Below are 19833 nucleotides of genomic sequence, written 5' to 3'. Positions count from 1 at the left end.
AGGCTAGGGGTCGAATCAGAGCTGTAGCCACCGGCCTACACCAGAACCACAGCAACACGGGATCCGAGCCGTGTCTGCAACCTACACCACAGCTCATGGCAACGCTGGATCGTTAACCCACTGAGCAAGGGCAGGGATCGAACCTGCGACCTCATGGTTCCTAGTCGGATTCGTTAACCACTGTGCCACGACGGGAATTCCAAGAGATCCTTGTGATGATGGAGTTGTTGTTTCTTGACTATAATCAGTGTCAATATCCTGGTTACATTATTTTACTGTAGTTTTTCAATGTTATCATTGGGTAAAACTGAGCAAAGCTTATATGAGAGCCCTGTATTATTTCTTACATTATTTGTAAGAAGTAATGATTTCTACAATTATCTCCCAACTAAGTTTAAAGAAGTCATTCACAAGTGTAGATTTAAATTTCATGTTAATTTTCAAACTATCCTAGGCAATGATGTATGTTCTCTAATTTTCTGAGTGAAACAATGACACTCCTCATTACTTTCAATTTAGCAACCATGTAACCAGAAGGTGGCGCTATTACCACATGAATAAACCACAGCAAGGCACTACTCACCGCTGGGTCACGTCCTAAAAACAGACCACCAGGATTCTATCAATAAAAACTGTACATGCTAACCCCAAATCAGCAATATTTTCAATGCATGTCTTATGTGAAATTTGAAAAAATACTCTTTTTGCAAGTCATTAAAAAATAACTACCTACACATAATCAATTCTGGGTCTGCTTAACTGAGAAGTTAATGGAAAATGCAGACTCATCTACCTCTCTCTTCATGTCCTATGTGGACTGTCAAACCCTTTCAATGATAAGGAAGATTCTTACCAAATCTGGTACTGAGCTATTATGTCACTCCATTTTTATACAAATATTTCCCACTATACCAAAGTCTTAGAACTTCTGATAAAGACACAACCACCACTTGAACGGAGAAAAGGATCTCTTTTTGTATGTGTGAAAACAACAAAGTTTAGAACTTTCTCATTTTGGCTTTTTAAAAAATAAAAACATTTAAAATACTTCTCAGGGCAAGAAAATTAAGTTGCACCAGTTAATAAAAATTACCAAGACCAATATTCTTTATCCAGTTCCATTATTGATGGATGCTAGACACACAGCAGATGTGGACTTGTTACTAATATGTGGTTTGCAAGAAGCAGCCCCTAACACCTGGCGGTGCGTTTTTCTGAGCGCACATCAACAGCCATCTGGGGATGAGCCTGTCCTCTGCACTCATCCTTATCTGCCGGTGTCACACCAAGCTGACCACTAACCAAGCACGGCAAAAGCAGCACAGAGAATTCAAACTATGCTCAGAAGCCAGCCTAATTTTGCTTTTCAGAAGATGCTCCTGAATTAAGCAAAATAAGCTTTTTTCCCAAAAAGACTCATTTTTCCTTGTGCAATTACATATCAAGCTACAGCCTTTCAAAGGTTACCAAATAATTAGTCTGTCCTTAAATATGTAAATTCAATTAACCACCTTTTATACTAGTTCTATTTACTTGTAGCCACAAGAGCTGAGCCAGATCAAATGAAAAATAAGTTACAATTAATTCTGAGCAGTTTATTCTCAAGTCATTATTACAGTTTTTAACAGTTGGACACACATAAAGATATCAGACGTAAACACTGGGAAGTACACACACATATTCCCATTCTGAAAGGAGACATGTTATATATACAGGAGGAAAAACGCAGCAAATATTAAGGTCTTCAAAGTAATTTCTGACAATCCAGATGCGACATATTTACAAGAAAAGTATAAGTTTTAAAATAATTAAATAATTTTCATAGAATTATAAAAGTATTGAGATAAATATTAGGAGACCCTGACAATCGCAAGAACATTTTCCTACGCTACTAAATACAAGGGTAGTTCTATAAAAAGTTCCAAAATAGAGCTAATATTTTGCCACTATGAAATATATCAAATACCAATACCAAAATATTAAAACGAACATGCAACATGGAAGCTGTACCAACAAAAACAGCATTAGGTTCCCAAATACTGCCAACTGTCCACGGTGTGTTCATGAAAAAGAAGCTAAGAGTTTGCTGAAAGTGTGATAACTACTTCAAACCTTTCATTCTATCATTCTATTTTCAAATGCAGCTGCAAAAAAGAAACGATCTACGTATAAGTTTTTAAAATATTAGCTTATGAACGAAAATGTTGAGTGGTGCATTCTTTATGCACCCGGATTTTTAAACTGATGTTATAATTCTGGTGTAAGAGATAGTAACCTCGGGACCCCACCACCCTAGTAAGAAATCTCTTTTCCAAAGAAGTCATCTTAGAAAATGAAGAGCAGAAATGGTGACATGTACGAATTCAAAACAAGACAGTACTTGCAATATGGCAAAACAGCATACAAATAGCAGCATGTGAAATTCAAGACTATTTTCTTAAAGCAAATGTTTAAGACTGAACCGTTAAAAACAGTACTTGGTCAAACTGGTCTGTTACTCAACACCCGAAACTAATGATTTTTTTCGAGAGGCGCTCACATCTGTGACAGCCCATGATTAAAGGTCTACTCAGATCTGTGTGCTAAAACAGATATATTGCACAGACAGGAGAATGACAACATTCTGGTCTAAAACAAAATGGTTTCTTATTTAATATGTTAAACTATGCTACTGAAAATTAATTTCATCCCAACTGTTTAAAACCAATCACATGCAGGCCTTCTGAGCACATTCATCTCAAAACATTCCTCGACAAGATGGAAAACACAGGCACTTGAATATAGGGTATTAGTGACAAAAAGCAAAGGCTATGATCACAGGACTAAGGGCTGCATGTCTTTACATATAAACTTGAGGTCGTTCGCTGATCCACGTACAGAAATAAGACCTATTTACAAAACTTTGACAAGCAAATCAGATCTTCCAGAAATTTCATACCAAATAATTTTCACTGAATAAAGCGATGACGTCTGCCAGGTCTTGATTAAGCTTTTACAAACCAATGTCTGAGACACGACTGTTTGATTTCTCATTTCCCCCCTTCCTCCACCCCAGTACAACCCACAACCCTAACAGTCCAATAACATCCCCTATGCAAAACCTACCACTCACCTGGGATCCACAGCATCAAAAATGGTGACCATTTCAAAACTGTCCACACCGCAGTATAAATTTTACAGCACCCAGACGCGTCATGAGTTTTAGGTATATTTGCCTGGCAATATTTCATTCAATAATATTAACCAGCACGAATGTGTAAAGATTGAACATTTAATAGGAAATCACAGTAGCATTTTTAAAACAACCAAAATAATTAATAAGCCTTGTTAATGGTTTAAACTGTGGAACACTGAAGTTGTCAAATTCACTAGGAAAAGAGGTTGCACACACGTTTTTACCACCCCAGTGAGAACAAAGCTGCTGACAGCTGATGCTGAGACACTTAAGGTTTCTTTCTTTCTTTCAAGAAGTTACATTTCGTTTGGCTACGTCCTAGATTCTTGGTTTACCAGCTTAGAAAGAGTGCGTCTACGAGGCTATATGCATGGAAACCCTCTCCCCTTTGTCATCTTTGGCTAGAAGCCTCGTGCAAGGACACTGAGGGCTAAACGGGGGGTCAGGCTTCGGGTGCCTCCCTCACACGTCACTGACTGGAAGGCTAGCGTCATCCAAGTCCACGGGGTCACAGTCTGGTTCCTGAGGGCCGTCTTTACGCTGAGGTTTTAGCAGAGCTTGTTCAGTCACTTTGGGAGCTGGTTCTCTTGGAGAGACAGTCTGGACCTTGAAGTTCCCTGGCTTGACCTTGGCAAGAGATTCGTAAAATCCTCGCTTCTCCACGGTAAAGCTTGAGACCAAAGAGTTGCTGCGAGCGGCTGTGGAATGTGAGGCGGCTGCGTAGGCCGGGCGGCCAGCGCGTTTGGGTTCGGAAGGACAGCCGGAAGGCTCCTGCAAAGAGGAGGGCAGGTCAGACACGGCTGGGCACTGGGGACAAGGTCAGTCACTCAGTGTGAGACTTTATCCTCTGAAAAACAAACAGAACAAAACACACACACACACACACACACACACACACACACAGAGCAGAAGCATGAGCCATGCAGCAGACGTGTGCAAGTTCTAGCCCAAAGCAATGCATTTTTAGGAGTGAGTTTAGAGCAATGACAGCCAACAACCATTTCCGCTAAGAAACCAGCTCTGTCACCAACGCCAAATGTGTCAGCTCTGACACTCTGAAGACACAGTCAGCCTCAACAGGAAAGCCGTGTTCCAATTGCAACTCAACTGTTTTAACTGCGGGCCTACCAGCTTCGCCATTTTATTTCAGTCTATTCTCACTAACACTAGGAATTATTCCACATATTCTAGAAAGACTAAAAAATGAAAATGCAGAATATAAAAATTAAAGGTCCTTCTTTCTTTAATGAGCAGAACGCAACATTTTTCAAACCTATTGTTTTGCCTGGCAGCCTCACAAATTTAGCTTTTGCTTCCCTGAATTTTACTGCCACAAATAACAGCAGTCTTTTCACTTCGTACTGAATTATTTGTTTTTGCGTATGGCATACGTTCATATGGCTTGAGATTTTAAAGGTAGCAAAGGGTACATATTTAAGCATTTATTAAAGCTGTGGTAAAATTACTGCGAATTTTAACTTCAATATGCTTCTAATGAAATCAAATCTGAAGATAATCTTAAACACGACCCTTCCAAATGCATTGCCATATAGTTCCTAGTATACCGTGTGCATTTGTGACATTAGTAGCTTTGAGAAAAAAAAAAAAGTGCTACAATCACCGAAACACCACAGATTCCCATTAGCTAGCCAAGTTTCACCTGAGGTGTGAGACGCCGTGCATGCAGTCTATCCAATGCATACGCAGGCATGAGTCTGCACACAGTGTTACCATAAAGGTGCACTTCGAGTGGTATAGTACAAAAAATCACAAAGTACATAAACTACAGAAATTGAAACTCCCGTGGCCATCAATAATTTAGTTTCCGAAGATAGATACGACCTTCTCATTTGGTAAAGTTCTACTTTCTTCATTATTGATCTTTTTTAAAGCTGCATATCCAACCTGATGACGGCAGTGAGAGGGTGTGCGTTAGTGCTGACAAAGTCAGTTACGGTCACTGCAGAAGGCAGTCTGGTTAACTCAACTTTCTAGAATCAGTGGTCAGTAGTGAGTAAGTCCGGGCCCTCTAGTAAGAAGGCACGTCTGCGTGAGAGCCCACATACGTGCTGCATTCCCCAGCTCTTGGCGTATACCTCTGTATACAAGGGTTCGACAGCCTTCTGGCCTGCCGCATCTGGAACACAGTGCAAAGCTAGGATTAGAGTCAACCTATACTGGGGAGGGGGAGGAAAAGAAAGTTCTGCTGATAGTTACAGGTGGACAGTCCAACTTGCCCCCACCACAAAGCACGAAACACAAACGCCCTTCTCCAACTTTTCCTCTTCCCGACAGACATTGTTTTTGCAGAGAGTCTCATACTTGACTGCTGAAAAGGGCACATAACACACAGGCAGTTACCAAATGAACCCCTACGAAAATACTGTAAGAGAGTCCCAAAACGATGTAGGAAAAACCACTTGAAAAATGAGAAAAAATGGATTTGTATTTACTGATCTATAGCTATTTCTAACAAGAAACTATTAAAAGACAATATTACTGCAACACTGGAAAATACCTAAAGTGCAGAATGTCTAGCATTGACCATGAGTCCAGATAATAAAGGCTTTCATGCTACATATTAAACTACCTACTGCAGATGCATGGGCTGTGCTTCAAGGCACCGAAAAGTTTTTCATTTCTTGGTAGAATTTGTATTTTCAGATCAGAGATCAGTGACCAAAGTATTCTAAAGCCAGATCTTACTTATTCCTATGACATAACTTTACATGATAAACTTAAAAAGTAAAAATATTCTTCTTACTATCTGAGAATGTTCAGCTGTTTTAATTTTATTATTATACTACCACAAAGACAATTAAGAGAGTAAAAAGCAGCTTCTTAAATTAACCTAGTAAAAAAAATGAGAATGAAAACATGAAGTGGAAAACACCAGCTGAGAATACTAGATTATATTCAAGGTTCGAGCTGCTCAACTCTTTTACGGAACTATGAAGGAAAGCCTAAATTGAAATTATAGGAAGTAAAAAGGAAATTGAGACCGTGACAAAGCTGTGTAATGCTACAACTAAAGGTAACCTTTCGTGATCAGGCCAAATACCCTCCTAAAAATTGGTAAAATTATACCAAATCTGGACCTACTGACAAGTAAGAACTCCTAAAACAAAACAAGGAGATGTTCATTCTTTAGTTGCCCTGCTTGTGCATTTAAGACAATACAATGCACAGGAAGTTACGTATACAGAACACTACAGGAAGCATTAAATTAGAAACGCATTATTTTTTTTTGCAAGTCCAATTGGTATGAAAGTCAACATGCAGATAAATCTCAAAACAGAAAGAAACCAAAAGGATTAGGGGGAGAGGAAGAAAAATAACTTGACAGGATCAGGGGTCCCAAGGGAGTATCACCCCAGAGAGGAGGGAACATACAGAGGAAGCGGATCTGCCGGGCCCCCGCTGTGCTACGATGGCGCCAGAGACGGCTTTAATCCAGCTGTGCATCTCTTCCGGGCTATCGGCCTGAGGGAAGGAAGGAGCCATTCAGTCAGGTGTTCCGCAAAATTGGCTCCTGTCTATAAAACCTGTGTATTCATTTTGGTAATTAATAATGTCAACAATAAAATCATTCCAATGCAACGACTGCCCCAAAATTTTAGAAACCACTTTTTTTAAACCAGGTTTTGCTGGGTAAGTTATTACATAGAGATGTAAGCCAGGCATTTAGTGTTTTAAGATGAGACACATTGAAAAGTCTCAATATGAATAATTCTAGAGAGAAAACAAGGAGGGGAAGAAGTCAGAGCAAGATCTTCTCATTTTGCTCTCCTCCTGCTATACTGTCTGAATTTTCAAGAAGAATCTCTCTGTAATTGTGCAGTTCTAAAACCATTTTCACATCATCATTTTTCTAAAAACCATTTCTAAGAGTACCCTACCCCTAAAAGAGGTACTGGTAGTCACTTTCCAAAGCCTCATCTTCCTTGATAGGACCAGGGCTCCCATGTACATTAAAAACCTCTCTCTGACTTTCATCCGATGAAGGCCCGCAGAGGGGTGGAGAGGTACTGCTCTTCGCTTCTAGATTCTAGAATCTAGAAGTTTAAAAAAGTTAAAGATACAAGTAACACTTCTGAGTTAACGACAGTAACGAGAAATTCTTAAAAGGAAAAACTCAAAGGAGGCAAAGGTAGGGTATACTTTCAGTGATTCACCGCAAACAGGAGCACCGGTCTAGAAATCAATTTGGCAAAATAAGGTTCATGCTCAGATAGTTATTCTCACTCTAGAAACATCATAAAGTAGGAAAATCAGGCAAATTTGTGCACAAAGTGTTCACCACCACATTACTTTATCACAGTAAATGTATAAAAACTGTATCACTGAGTGATCAGTAAGAGTGCAGCAGAGAACAGCTTAATTGTGAAACATTCATGCATGAGAATATGATTCTAAAAGGTGTTCAGAGAATTTTTAATGTCATGGGAAAAAAATGACTATGGTAAACGAAAAGGATATATATACCACAATACTTCATATGCTCCTGCCTGTCATAAACAGACATGTCCTCACGAAGGAAAAAAACGGCTGCCTGAATGTGGAGTTTGTTTAATAAAATACAACATTTGTCTTCCTATTTTTCTGTATTTTCTAAATTTTCTGCAATAAGCATATGTAAGAACTTTCATAAAACAAATGTTCTTTTAAATAATTTATCTAAACAAATCAATCTGGTAAGTAAAAAATGTATTTTAAACTTAAATACAGGATACCTACCTATCATTCCTGAAATTATAAGATCTACTGCATACTTTTTTTTTTTAATACTGAATTATTTATTTTTATTTAATTTTTCTGGCTGTAGCATACGGAATTCCTGGGCCAGGGGTCCAATCTGCCACAGCAGCTACCAGAGCTGCTGCACTGATAATGCTGGATCCTTAACCCACCGCACCACCGCACCACAAAGTAACTCCTACTGGGTACTTTTATTATGGACATTTGGGCCTCCCTTTTTGTAAAATTACCAAACAGTGATATAATTTAAATTCCCTTCCTCCCAATAACAATTATTCAACAAATTTCCAGCAAAGAATATCCTTATTTGCTGAACATATATATGACCTGCCAATTATCTTTATATGATTTTTATTAATTACATTTGTATTATTTGTCATATTTTTTGCTTATTTTTATGAGCAACACATTTATTTGTGTTCATTTTACCTCTAAAATGACTAATTTCTTGTTAGGAGGATCTATAATCGCCAAAGTAGTATCTTACCTGCACATAGAAAGTTCGAGACGATGTTACAATTTCAAAGAGGTTGTCCCTCATCATTATGTCACTGTTGACAAAAAAATTTTCCAGTTGTATTTAAACAGCAGTTGTTTGACAGTTTTTCTTTCACTTGTTTGCCCAGTATCAAATATGCATCAATAAGAAAAAAATGAGGAGTTCCCATCGTGGCTCAGTGGTTAATGAATCTGCCTAGGAACCATGAGGTTGCGGGTTCAATCCCTGGCCTTGCTCAGTGGGTTAAGGATCCGCCGTGAGCTGTGATGTAGGCTGCAGATGCGGCTCGGATCCCGCGCTGCTGTGGCTGTGGTGTAGGCTGGTGGCTACAGCTCCAATTCGACCCCTAGCCTGGGAACCTCCATATGCTGCAGGAGCAGCCCAAGAAATGGCAAAAAGACAAAAAAAAAAAAAAAAAAAAAAAGAGTATAATATTGACTTAATTGAAAAATACCAAGTTATCATTTTTCTATTTATTTTTCATTACATTTTACCTATTTTATAGTTATATGTATTTTTAGAAAGGCTCATAAAAACTTTAAAATCCAAAGTTCCCAACTGTGAAGCAATAAGTTTGCTCAAGGAAACAATAGAGTTAACATGTTTTCTCATAAAGCTCTATTCTGCAACAGTCTTGAAATACTAAACAGAAGCTGTTCATTAAATTTTGTCCTTTATATTAATAAGCTTAAGAACTGTTTCTAAATTTTTCGTTTTCAAACCAAAAAAAACCCCCAATACTTTAATCTGAAGGTTTTGAGTGTTTTAGCATAGCCCCCACAAAAAGTTAAAAATAACACTAGCAATAATACAGAAAAATGTAAAAAAAACTGGTGTGCCTGTGAGGACACCAATTAAACTAAGGCACTCCTGTGTATTAATACATTGTGCCGGGCACCCAGTCAGAGGTGGCACTTACCTTTGCTTACATTCTTGGACTTTATGAACCTCTTTAAGCGGTATTACGCGGAGAGGTTCCTTTTCCTGTCAAAAAAGGCAAAAAAACAGATTCATGACATATATCCTTAAAAATTATTTTTAAGCATTAGTTGTCTTATTTGGAAATCTCTGAGAAAATCATGCTTCTTTCCTGAAACACATCTAAGACTTAAGTCTACCTTCTTGAACGATCTGGCATTAGAGGAGCTCAAATACCGTGACCTTTTTACACAACGTGATCTGAAGCAAGGAGATGGGCATATAACCCATATTCACATTACTTACGTCCTAAATGACAGGGTAGCTTATTAAACGGCATTAACCACTGGACTGGACTTTTTCCTCAGTGAACCCCAATGCACTCAGGAAGCGGAGCGCTTCCTCTTTTAGATGCTCTATTAATGTGGACGGTACCAGAGCAGTGAATACCCAGCTTGAGTTAAATTTGTCATTTTAAGAATGTAACTTTTGTATAAATACATTATTTTAACAAGTACAATTTATGAAACACTTACTAAGTGCCAGGACATCTGCTAGGTTTTAAATATGCTATCTCACTTTTCACAACCCTAGAATACGTGCACTATTATTCACCTGAGGAAACTGAGGATTAGACTTATTTAGGTAAGCACCTTACCTAAGACTACGGACCAGATATAAGATTCAAATATAAGACATAACTAGTTCCTAATAGCATAATATTTGTCCTAAACATTTTATGAAACACTGCATACTGTATTTCACTGAATAAGACACCATGAGTTTCAGACATACTATCACTTTATATGTAGCACTAAGAAAACAATTAAACCATGGCTGAACACTTTCAAAGATCACAAATCTTTTTTTAAAGTTTTACAAAATAGCTCATTTTAAGATAACTGCAGACCAGAGAAGACTTAGAAAAAGTGTACAAAGAATTTCTGTATACCTTGCACCCTGTTTCCCAAGATACTACTATTTTGCATTTGCTAGATTACTGTTTATGTAATATGGCAATATGGTGTCTATATGTGTATTTTTTCCTGTAGTGTTTGAAGGCGAGTTACAGATATGATACTACTAAATACTTCAGTGTATATTCTTAAAACAAGTGTGTTCTCTTATATAACCACACTGTAATTATGAAACCCAGAAACCCCACATCTGACGCAATACTGTTATCTAGTCTAGAGACCACGTTCGGGTATCATTAACTGCCCACGAGGGTCCTGCACAGCAGAAGAAAAACTGTACTTTCTGATCCAAGGTTCAATCTGGGATCATAATTCATCTTCTGTCTCCATGTAGTCACCTCTACCGTGGAACAGTTCTTCAGTCTTCCTTCCTCTTTTATGACCTTTAGGGTTTTAAACAGTCCAGGCCAGTAATTGTGTAGAATGCCCTTAATCTGGGCTTATCTGATGATAATCGTGTTTAGATTCGGGTTATAGTTTGGCAGGAAACCACAGATGTGACGTTCTTCCCAGCCCATCACCCACAGGGGCACTGACAGTGGTTCGTCCTATCACTCGTGTATTAACTCTCATTTCGTGCTTCAGGCCATGTTTGCCGGTAACCATAAAATTACTTCTCCCCTTTATCATTATTAGGTATCTTGTGGGGACACACCGGGAGCTTGCGTAATACCCAGTTTCTCATAATCATCCTGCCCACAAGTTTTACCAAACATTGAGGATTCTTGCCTGAAACCATCATTACTACAGTGGCTGACAGATGGTGCTTTTTCTAACCCCATCAATTCATCTACCTACAGGAGCTGGGACTTCAAGGAAATGTTTTCCCTCTCCATTTAATTACTCATGACTCATTTTGCTCTATGGGTTATAATCCCTTACTATCATTTATTTTCTTGCTCAAACTGTCTGGGTTTGGGGCACAGGGAGCCCCTTCAAGCTGACTTCTGCATGCTTTTGGCATGTCCCCGTCATATTCTGAGCCACTTCCTTATTTTCTGTCATAACTACATGTTCTAGATGGGCTCAGCCTGTACCTTTCCTGGCCCGACTCTGAAATCAGCCATTTCTCCAAGGGGCCCTGGTTCCTTTTGTCAGAGAACAGCATTTACAGTTGCTTTTGGGAGAGATTTGCCCATCTCTCCACTCAACTTTCTCATGACAGACGGCAAGTATTACTTCTGCTAAGTTTTAATTTGAGCTTCCCTAATTATGAATGACGTTGCTTATCTTTTCATATTTTTAGGACCACTTTAATTTCTTCGAATTGAATTATCTATTCATGTCTTTTGCTCATTCTTTTTTTCTTTTTCGTCTTTTTAGGGCTGTACCCGAGGCCTCTGGAGGTGTCCAGGCTAGGGGTCAAATCAGAGCCATAGCTGCCAGCCTACACCAGAGCCACAGCAACACGGGATCCAAGTCACGTCTGCGACCTACACCACAGCTCACGGCAACACCGGATCCTTAACCCACTGAGCGAGGCGAGGGATCAAACCTGTGTTTGATCAGATTCATTTCTGCTAAGCCACAAAGGGAACTCCTGCTCATCTTCTTTTACCAGATCTTTTCCCACTGATTTCCTCTTTTTAACTCTAAACCAACCACAAACTTAGGAAATAAGAACTCATTTTCCTGGGCCATTTTAGAGTGAGCTGCTAACCTGGTCTGTACTGCTAACCTGAATATTTTAATGTGTATTTCCTACAAAGACATCTATCTTCTTCTTATACTATCACAGTAAAATCACCAACATCAGGAAAGTGCCCCTCCCCCATGTCTTTTATTAAAGCAAAAGAATTTGGTCCAGAATCACAAACTGCATTTACTTGTCATATCTCTTTGCTGTCCTTCAGTTATTCTTTCCATGGCTTCGTATTCGTGACTCTACTGAAGATTACAGGGCAGTTATTTCATAGAATGTCCCTCATCTGGGTGTGCCCCGTTCCTTCTCATAATCAGATTCAGGTTATGCATCTTTGGCAAGAACCTCAGAGTGATGCTGCCTTCTTCTCAAAGTGTCCTAACAGGTGGTAAATGATTTTAATCATCTCATCACTAAAGAAGGTCACGTTAATCATTGGATACACCGACTAAAGTGGTACCTGCCAGGCATCTTTACTGAAACGTTACTCTTTCCGTCTTTGTTCATATGTATTTTGTAGATAGGTACTCTGAAGTTATATAATCTCTCATTCGTCATTATATATATTCATTCACTCATTCACATGAATATGGGCTCATGGATTCCTCTTTTACTCAATGGGCAACAACGTGTTACCCTCCTCACTTATTCTAAGGCTCAAGGGGAGCATTTTCAGGTTGGATTTTGAGTCCTTCTAACGTGTCCTCATCATTCTGTGAGCACCTCCTTGCTTTCTGACACAAGACATTCCAGGCTCATTTTAGATTTATTTTTCCTGTCCCCACTTGGGGATCTTTCCTTGGAAAAAGGTAGTTTTCTTCAGTACACAGCGCCAGGGGGTACAGTATATGCATGTAGATGTATGTAAACACAGGAGTACATTTACATTTGTACGTATTTCTACATCCCCTGTACATTTTAAAAGTTCACACTTACACATCCAATTCTAATCTAATACAGAACTTTTCTTCTTTTCCGTATTTGTTACTTCATCTTGTTACTGAGAAGCTCAGCTTCTATTACCCATAACAGAGTTCCTTATTTTATCAGTAAGCACATATGTAATCATTATCCTATCTCGGCTAGCACCCCACCTCCCCCCAGTGTGGATACCTCCTCTCCCTGCTCCATGCTGGGCCCCCCGACCCAAGAGGACTCTCTGTTCTGCTGGGCTCTGACTGCCCACACCGGCTGCTGGCGCCTCCTGCCCCTGCCCACTACCATGGTCACCACCTGCACTGATCTGCCTCACCTAAACAACTTGGCTCTGAATTGTCTGGAACGGATGGGAGGGAAAGAGAATGAGAAAAGATCCTCTCAATTTTGAAGGTTCTTTATATATTAGGGATATTAATGTTTTATCTGTGATGTATATTGCAAATAGTTTCTCCAGTTTTTCAGCTGTTGTGCTTCAATCTTTTACACCTACTGGAAAAAAAAACTTTGAAATTCTTATCTTTTAGAGAAACACACAAAAATATTCATGGAAGAAACGATATTCCTAGGATCTGCTTCAAAAGAGGAATGGGGAAGTAGGTGGTGGTACAGAAGAAACAAAACTAGCCATGTGCTGGTAATTATGAGATCTGGTGATGGCTACGCAGGGGTTCAGATCACCATGCTGTCTGCTTGCTTTATGTTCAAACTATCCCATCCTCAAAAGGATCTGAAAAAGAGCCCTTTTATTCTTTAAACATCAATGTTTAACATATACTATCCTTGAATATGTGTAAAAATATGTAAACTTAAGGTTTTAAAAAACTTCACATTCAGATCCCAATTCACATCTGACTAGGAGTTGCTGCCAAGGTCAGTGCTTTCTACTCCACACCACTCTCTGGGCCAAAGAGAGTACTGGTGATGTAGCATTTCTTAAGAATGTTCCATTGTGGAGTTCCTGTTGTGGTTCAGTGGTTAACGAATCCGATTAAGAACCATGAGGTTGTGGGTTCGATTCCTGACCTTGCTCAGTGGATTAAGGATCCGGCATTGCTGTGAGCTGTGGTGTAGGTCGCAGACAAGGCTCAGATCCTGCGTTGCAGTGGCTCTGGCGTAGGCCGGCGGCTATAGCTCCATTTAGACCCCTAGCCTGGGAACCTCCGCTGCGGGAGCAGCTCTAAAAAAGGCAAAAAGACAAAAAAAAAAAAAAAAAAAAAGAATGTTGCATTGTGTGCCTGAGATTTTCTTCCAAGCTGCCAGCACCTTTCCTGCAGGTTTGGACACTGGTGTCTTCTGGGTCTTACCCAAAGGGGCTGTGCATGTGCAAGTAATGACAGCTAAGCACAGCTGCCACCTGACTGCCTCACCTGCAGCAACTCTAAGACACGGTGAAGTTTCCAAATTGTTAAAATGCAGGGCGGGGGGGGGGGTGCATCTCAGTAATTGATAAAGATCAATAATTCTAAATATATTTAAAGTGTTCAGCTTTATCTGCGTTTGCACTTAACATACTCTGAAATACACATAATATAATTTCCAAAGTTCAAGTATTCTTTTATCTCAAATTTTATAGCATCATGTCTACATGCAAATTTTTATGATAATTTCTATCTCATTAAAATTACTGTGGGTGACATGGGTACATGTCTATTTCTCTGGCAAAACTTCTGAAGGCCAGAACGTGGCTGGCTGGCTTCTTTATTCGCAGTTCCCAGTGCACCAGGGCCATGGAGAGCTCAGTGACTGTCTGGTGCATGGATGACTCTTCTCAAGAGTACTGGCATTAATTGAAAGCAATGAATCAACCTACCAACCAAGCACAAGTGTAGCCTCTAAGATGCCAAGGCTGGGACTTTTTGAACCAAGTAATTAACCACTTCCAGTTGAGGGTCTTAGAATTTGAAGTCTAAGAAAAGGTCCCGTGCTGAAATGACTATTCTTGCTAAGCTATGCCATGTTTTTAGTCATTCAAAACATTTACTAATTATTTTCTAAGAACCAGGCGCTGTGTTCATATAAGGGAACAAAAGAGAACCTTTGCTCTCAAGAAGCTCATGTAGTTAACTGGTAAAGACAAGTACCCAAAACACACAATGACAAAACCCAGTGGGAAGTATTACGATAGCCGTAGGCATAGAGCACCACATGGATAAAGAGAAGGGATTAAACCTAGAGTCCAAAAGCTTTTCCAGAACAGACACCAGAGATGAATCTTAAAATACTGCCTTTCTAGTCTCAAGTGCTCTGTTGTCCAACAGAGTAGCCACTAGTTATGAGTAACTATTTGAATTCAAATTATCAAATGTTAAATTTCAAAATTAAATACCATCGGGTTCCTCAGTCACACCAGCCAAATTTCCAGGGCTCGACGGCCACGTGTTACCAGCGGGTACAGAACATGTCCACCAGTGCAGAACGTCTGGCTGGACAGTGCTGTTCTGATACCTTCACTCAACTAAAGTATACGGTTCCCCCCTCAAATGCCCCATAAAAACAAAGAAAAGACAGGACAGACAGACATGAAGAACTGCATTCAACTTATTCAACAATCTACTGCAGAACTCAGGTCACGTGACAAGAGTATTTTAAATGAGGGTGTGACTCAAACACGTGAAAGAGGGAACTTGGATCTTTGATTCCACCTTCAGACAGGACAAAACCTCCTAAATGAAGAAACTTGAAAGTCTCACAAATAGGAAAAGAAAACGCTGGGAGGGCAGGAAAGAGAAGGCAGAAATACAGAGGGTCAAAGGCTGACTTTCACGAACTGAATTCTTTCTACCATCCTCTCCAGCGCCCCTTCGGAGGAAATGCGAAGACTGAGGAGTCCTCATATTTTTAATTCTTCCAGGCCAGAATGCCTCTGAAGAGAAGAGCGTTTTATTTAAGATGTTCTTCACAAAAATAACATTAACCAAAGCATCACAACAAAATCAACTGAATTGTATGTACCTCTCAAAACTGGAATTTAATCATTTAAAAAACAGAAAACAGGACAAGAAATTATATAATCACCATAGTGTAATATTTATAAAACATTTTTGGAGTTCCCATTGTGGCTCAGTGGGTTAAGAAACTGACTAGTATCAGTTAGGACGCAGGCTCAATCCTGGCCTCGCTCAGTGGATTAAGGATCAGGCATTGCCACAAGCTGTGGCATAGGCTGCGGATGTGGCTCAGATCTGGCGTTGCTGTGGCTGTGGTGCAGGCTGGCAGCTGTAGCCCTGATTTGACCCCTAGCCCAGGAACTATCAGGGTATGGCCCTAAAAAGATAAAATAATAAATAAAAAAAAATTTTTTTTAATTTTTAAGCAACATTTATGACACAGCAACATACCAGTTCAGATTTGAAGTAGCCTATTGTGTTTTCATCCAATTGAAAATATCTTCTCTTCCAGTTTTTCATCTATTAGAGATGAACACAGACATAAGACTTCTGTTTCTAAAAGTGTCAAATGTTAATAACCACTCAGTTATTCTAATATGAACCCACAATCAGAAACGTCAAGCACTGGAAAACGTCATTACCCTCCCTCAGTGAGGAGACAGAGGACACTTCGTCTCTCTGGCTACTCAGGCCTTGAACTCCCAATTCAACTTTGGTGGTGGCTGGCTTTCAGAAAGTTCTTGTTTTATGATTTTATAACATGGTCTTATATTTTCTGATGCTCTAAACGTTAACAATAAAATAAAATAAAAACACTTCCCCCTCATCTCTATCCCCCTGCTTACAAAGTAAATGCTATCAAGGGTTCAAGAGCTGAGTTCCTGCTGTGGCTCAGGATCAGCAGCATCTCTGTGGTGCCAGGATGAAGTTCTGGCACAGTGGGTGAAAGAATCCGGTGTGGCCACAGCTGTGGTGTAGGTAGCAACTGCAGCTCAGATCTATCTGATCCCTGGCCCAGGAACTCCATATGCTGTGGGGTGGACAAAAAAAAAAAGTGGGAGATGTGGAGGGGGGGGCTAGTTCAAGAGCAAGGACAGGAAATATTAAACCACATCAAGCTTCTTTGTCTGTAAAATGCATGAATCCTTCTACAGGTACTTTATAATACTACCAAGTAGTAAGAAACGTCTCCTTAAAAGCCTTAATTAACACACAGCCTAATGAGAATACTGACTTTACCCACAGACATGCTAGAATGAAAAACCTTCAGCCCTCAAGCTCACCTCCCTTAGCCTAAAGAGGGTCAGACAATTTGGGCTGAAAGAACTCTCCTTTGGCTGACCTAGGCTAATAAGAGTTGCCAGAAGTGACGTGAAGTCAACTAGAACTGCCAGGAGACATTTAAGTATTTCTTCACTCACAGAAATTTTTTTAAATTTTATTTTCAAATTTGAAGCTTATTTTCTCATCCAAGTCTATGGATTTAGGAGTTCCTGTCATGGCTCAGCAGTAATGAACCCAACTAGGATTCATGAGGACGCAGGTTCAATCCCTGGCCTCGCTCAGTGGGTTAAGGATGTGGCGTTGCCGTGAGTTGTGGTGTAGGTCGAAGACATGGCTTGGATCCTGCAGTTGCTGTGGCTGTGATGTAGGCTGGCAGGTGTAGCTATGATTCGACCCCTAGCCTGGGGACTTCCATGTGCCACAAGAGTGGCCACAAAAGAAAAAAAAAAAAATTATAGATTTAGTTCCGATTTTAGAAAGGTACTTTGGAAACTTAAAAATCCTGGGAAATGTACCTGCTCTTCTCACAATTCCCAACCATGGATCTGGCCGTGTGAGGCCATCTGGGCCAACAGCTCTTAGCAAGGACCAGGTGCTGTTCTATGAGCTCTCTTACATCTTTCAAAAAACCCCTGGATGGTAGGTTTTATAATGTGATTTTCCTTAAAAAGAAACCAAGAGCCTGAGAGTTAGGCAGCCCCAGGTCTCAGCCCTTTCAACTGGGGTCAGCCCAGCACCACATAAGTCAGTGATCCTCCTACACCCTGCTCCCCAGGCCCCGGCTTTCCTGCCATCTCCGCACCAGAGCTCCCCTTCCCTGAGCCACTCCCAAGTGGGGAGAAAGCAAGAGAAATACTTTCTGAAATAAACTTAAATGGTCAGAAAGACCCATTTAAAAGGTTAGCGGTAATAAGCACAGCCCAAGAAAATAACAGCAGTGAGTTCTGAACATAGAATAAACAAACCCCTAGTCTATCTCCTGACCAGAGACTGGTCAGCAGGCTGGTCCTTCACTCAACAATTTGTTTGCGAATATGTACTCATTTTTCATTGTTTTGCATATTTTATGCAGCTACTCACCACTGCTCCTTGTTTTACACAATATCCAGCTTTGATAACTGCACTATCCGGGGGCGGTTTCGGAGGAAAGTAAGGAAGATGGCTTTGGGACCGTTTCAGATTATTTCTGTCAATACTTTCACCACATTCATTTACGTCTTCTTTCTAAAATGAAGGAAAGAAATTCAACTCTTGCTTGTTTAGCTTTAAAGCATACGTGTAGTTCATATTGTTATCCTGGTAGAAAATTTTAAAATCTTAGTTCACTTAGAAACACAGATTTTGAAATAAAGAGTTTTCTAATTAATTTGAGATACTTAATCATAACTTTTAATATCATCAATTAAACCACAGATGTCTATTTCTCTTTTTCTGCAAAAGTCCCGCCACCTGTACTTTTATGATTTTTATTTTTCCATTAGAGTTGATTTACCGTGTTGCCAACTTTTACTGTACAAAGTGACCCAGATTACCCTCCATCACGTTCCATCACAAGTGACTAGCTATAGTTCCCTGTGCTATTCAGCGGGATCTCATGGCTTATTATTATTATTATTATTTTTTTTTTTTTGGTGGGGGGTGATAGATGGGGGGGCTTAACTTTTTAGCTTGAAGTAATTTAAAAGATTCCTAGCTAACTGCAAAGAAAAAAACATAAAAACCAAAAACAGGAGTTCCCATCATGGCACAGTGGACACAAATTCAACTACAAAACATGAGGTTGCAGGTTTGATCCCTGGCCTTGCTCAGTGGGTTAAGGACCCAGCATTGCCATGAGCTGTGGTGTAGGCCGAAGATGCGGCTCGGATCCCATGTTACTGTGGCTGTGGTGCAGCCTGGCAACTGTAGCCCCAACTGGACCCCTAGGCTGGGAACCTCCATGTGCCGCAGATGCGGCCCTAAAAAACAAACAAAACAACAACAACAACAACAAAACAATGTGCAGGAAGTCCTATGTACCCTTCAACCAGTTTTCCCCAACAGGGAAACTATAATACACATTATCAAAATGGACACTGATACATTTCAAAAACCATATTCGCATTTTAGCAGTTTTACGTGCATTCACTTGTCTCTGCGTATGTATTGTTCTATGCATTTTATCACCAGCGTTGTGTAACACCACCTCAACCAAGTACAGAAGTGTGTACCGTAAGGCTCCCCTGAGCTATATCCATAGACAGAGTCTCCATCCCCAATTCCTTGGCAGGCACTAATTTCTTCTCCATCTTTTATTGTTTTGACATTTAAAGGATTGAATATAAATAGAATCATAAATTGGGCTTTTTTTTTTACTCCGCATTATTCGCTGGGGATTCATCCAAGTTGGTCCTTGTACCAATAGCTGGACCCTTCTCATTGGGAGTAGTCTTCAAGGTTTGGATGCATCACTGCCTATTTAACCACTTACCCATTAAAAGGCTCTTCAGCTGTTGCCAGTTTTCGGCCATCAGGAATAAAGCTGCTGTGAACATTCATGTACAGGTTTTCATGTGAACATAGCAGTCTTCATTTCTCTAGGATAAACGCCTAGGAGTGTAAATGCTAGCTAGGTTGTGTACTGACTGCAAGTTTACTTTTATAAAAAAACTACCAAACTCTTTTCAGAGTGGCTGTACTACTTTGCATTCCCATCAGCAGTATATGAGTGCTTCAACGTCTCGTCTTCGTCAGCATTTGTGTTATCATTATTT

General features: G+C 39.9%; 1 protein-coding gene across 34 annotated transcripts in view; it reads right to left on the bottom strand.

The window, feature by feature from the left end:
* Positions 1 to 1577: 1577 nt before the first annotated feature.
* The window catches only part of PLEKHA1 (pleckstrin homology domain containing A1), a 69988-nt gene continuing 51732 nt past the window's right edge, over positions 1578 to 19833 (bottom strand). For 7 of the 34 annotated variants that reach the window (XM_084995777.1, XM_005654150.4, XM_084995771.1 and 4 more), the window contains 7 exons: positions 18161 to 18304; positions 16247 to 16315; positions 9352 to 9416; positions 8421 to 8484; positions 6569 to 6658; positions 5272 to 5312; positions 1578 to 3946 (listed from right to left, as the gene is read on the bottom strand). In XM_084995777.1, the coding sequence (XP_084851903.1) occupies positions 3742 to 3946; positions 5272 to 5312; positions 6569 to 6658; positions 8421 to 8484; positions 9352 to 9416; positions 16247 to 16315; positions 18161 to 18304 (678 nt within the window). In that variant the 3' untranslated portion in view covers positions 1578 to 3741. Of the gene's footprint in view, positions 3947 to 4835; positions 5313 to 6568; positions 6659 to 8420; positions 8485 to 9351; positions 9417 to 16246; positions 16316 to 18160; positions 18305 to 19833 lie in introns of all 34 variants that reach the window. The other 27 variants (XM_084995770.1, XM_005654149.4, XM_084995768.1 and 24 more) reach the window with 16 other exon arrangements.

This window comes from Sus scrofa, chromosome 14 (genome assembly GCF_054392235.1).
Source record: "Sus scrofa isolate SSC_HxYL_T2T_F1_AM1 chromosome 14, Sscrofa_HxYL_maternal_Yorkshire_Landrace_v2.0, whole genome shotgun sequence".
NCBI classification, from domain to species: Eukaryota; Metazoa; Chordata; class Mammalia; order Artiodactyla; family Suidae; genus Sus; species Sus scrofa.
The sequence above is the reverse complement of the archived record's forward strand: the minus strand, read 5'-3'. Positions and strand labels throughout refer to the sequence as shown.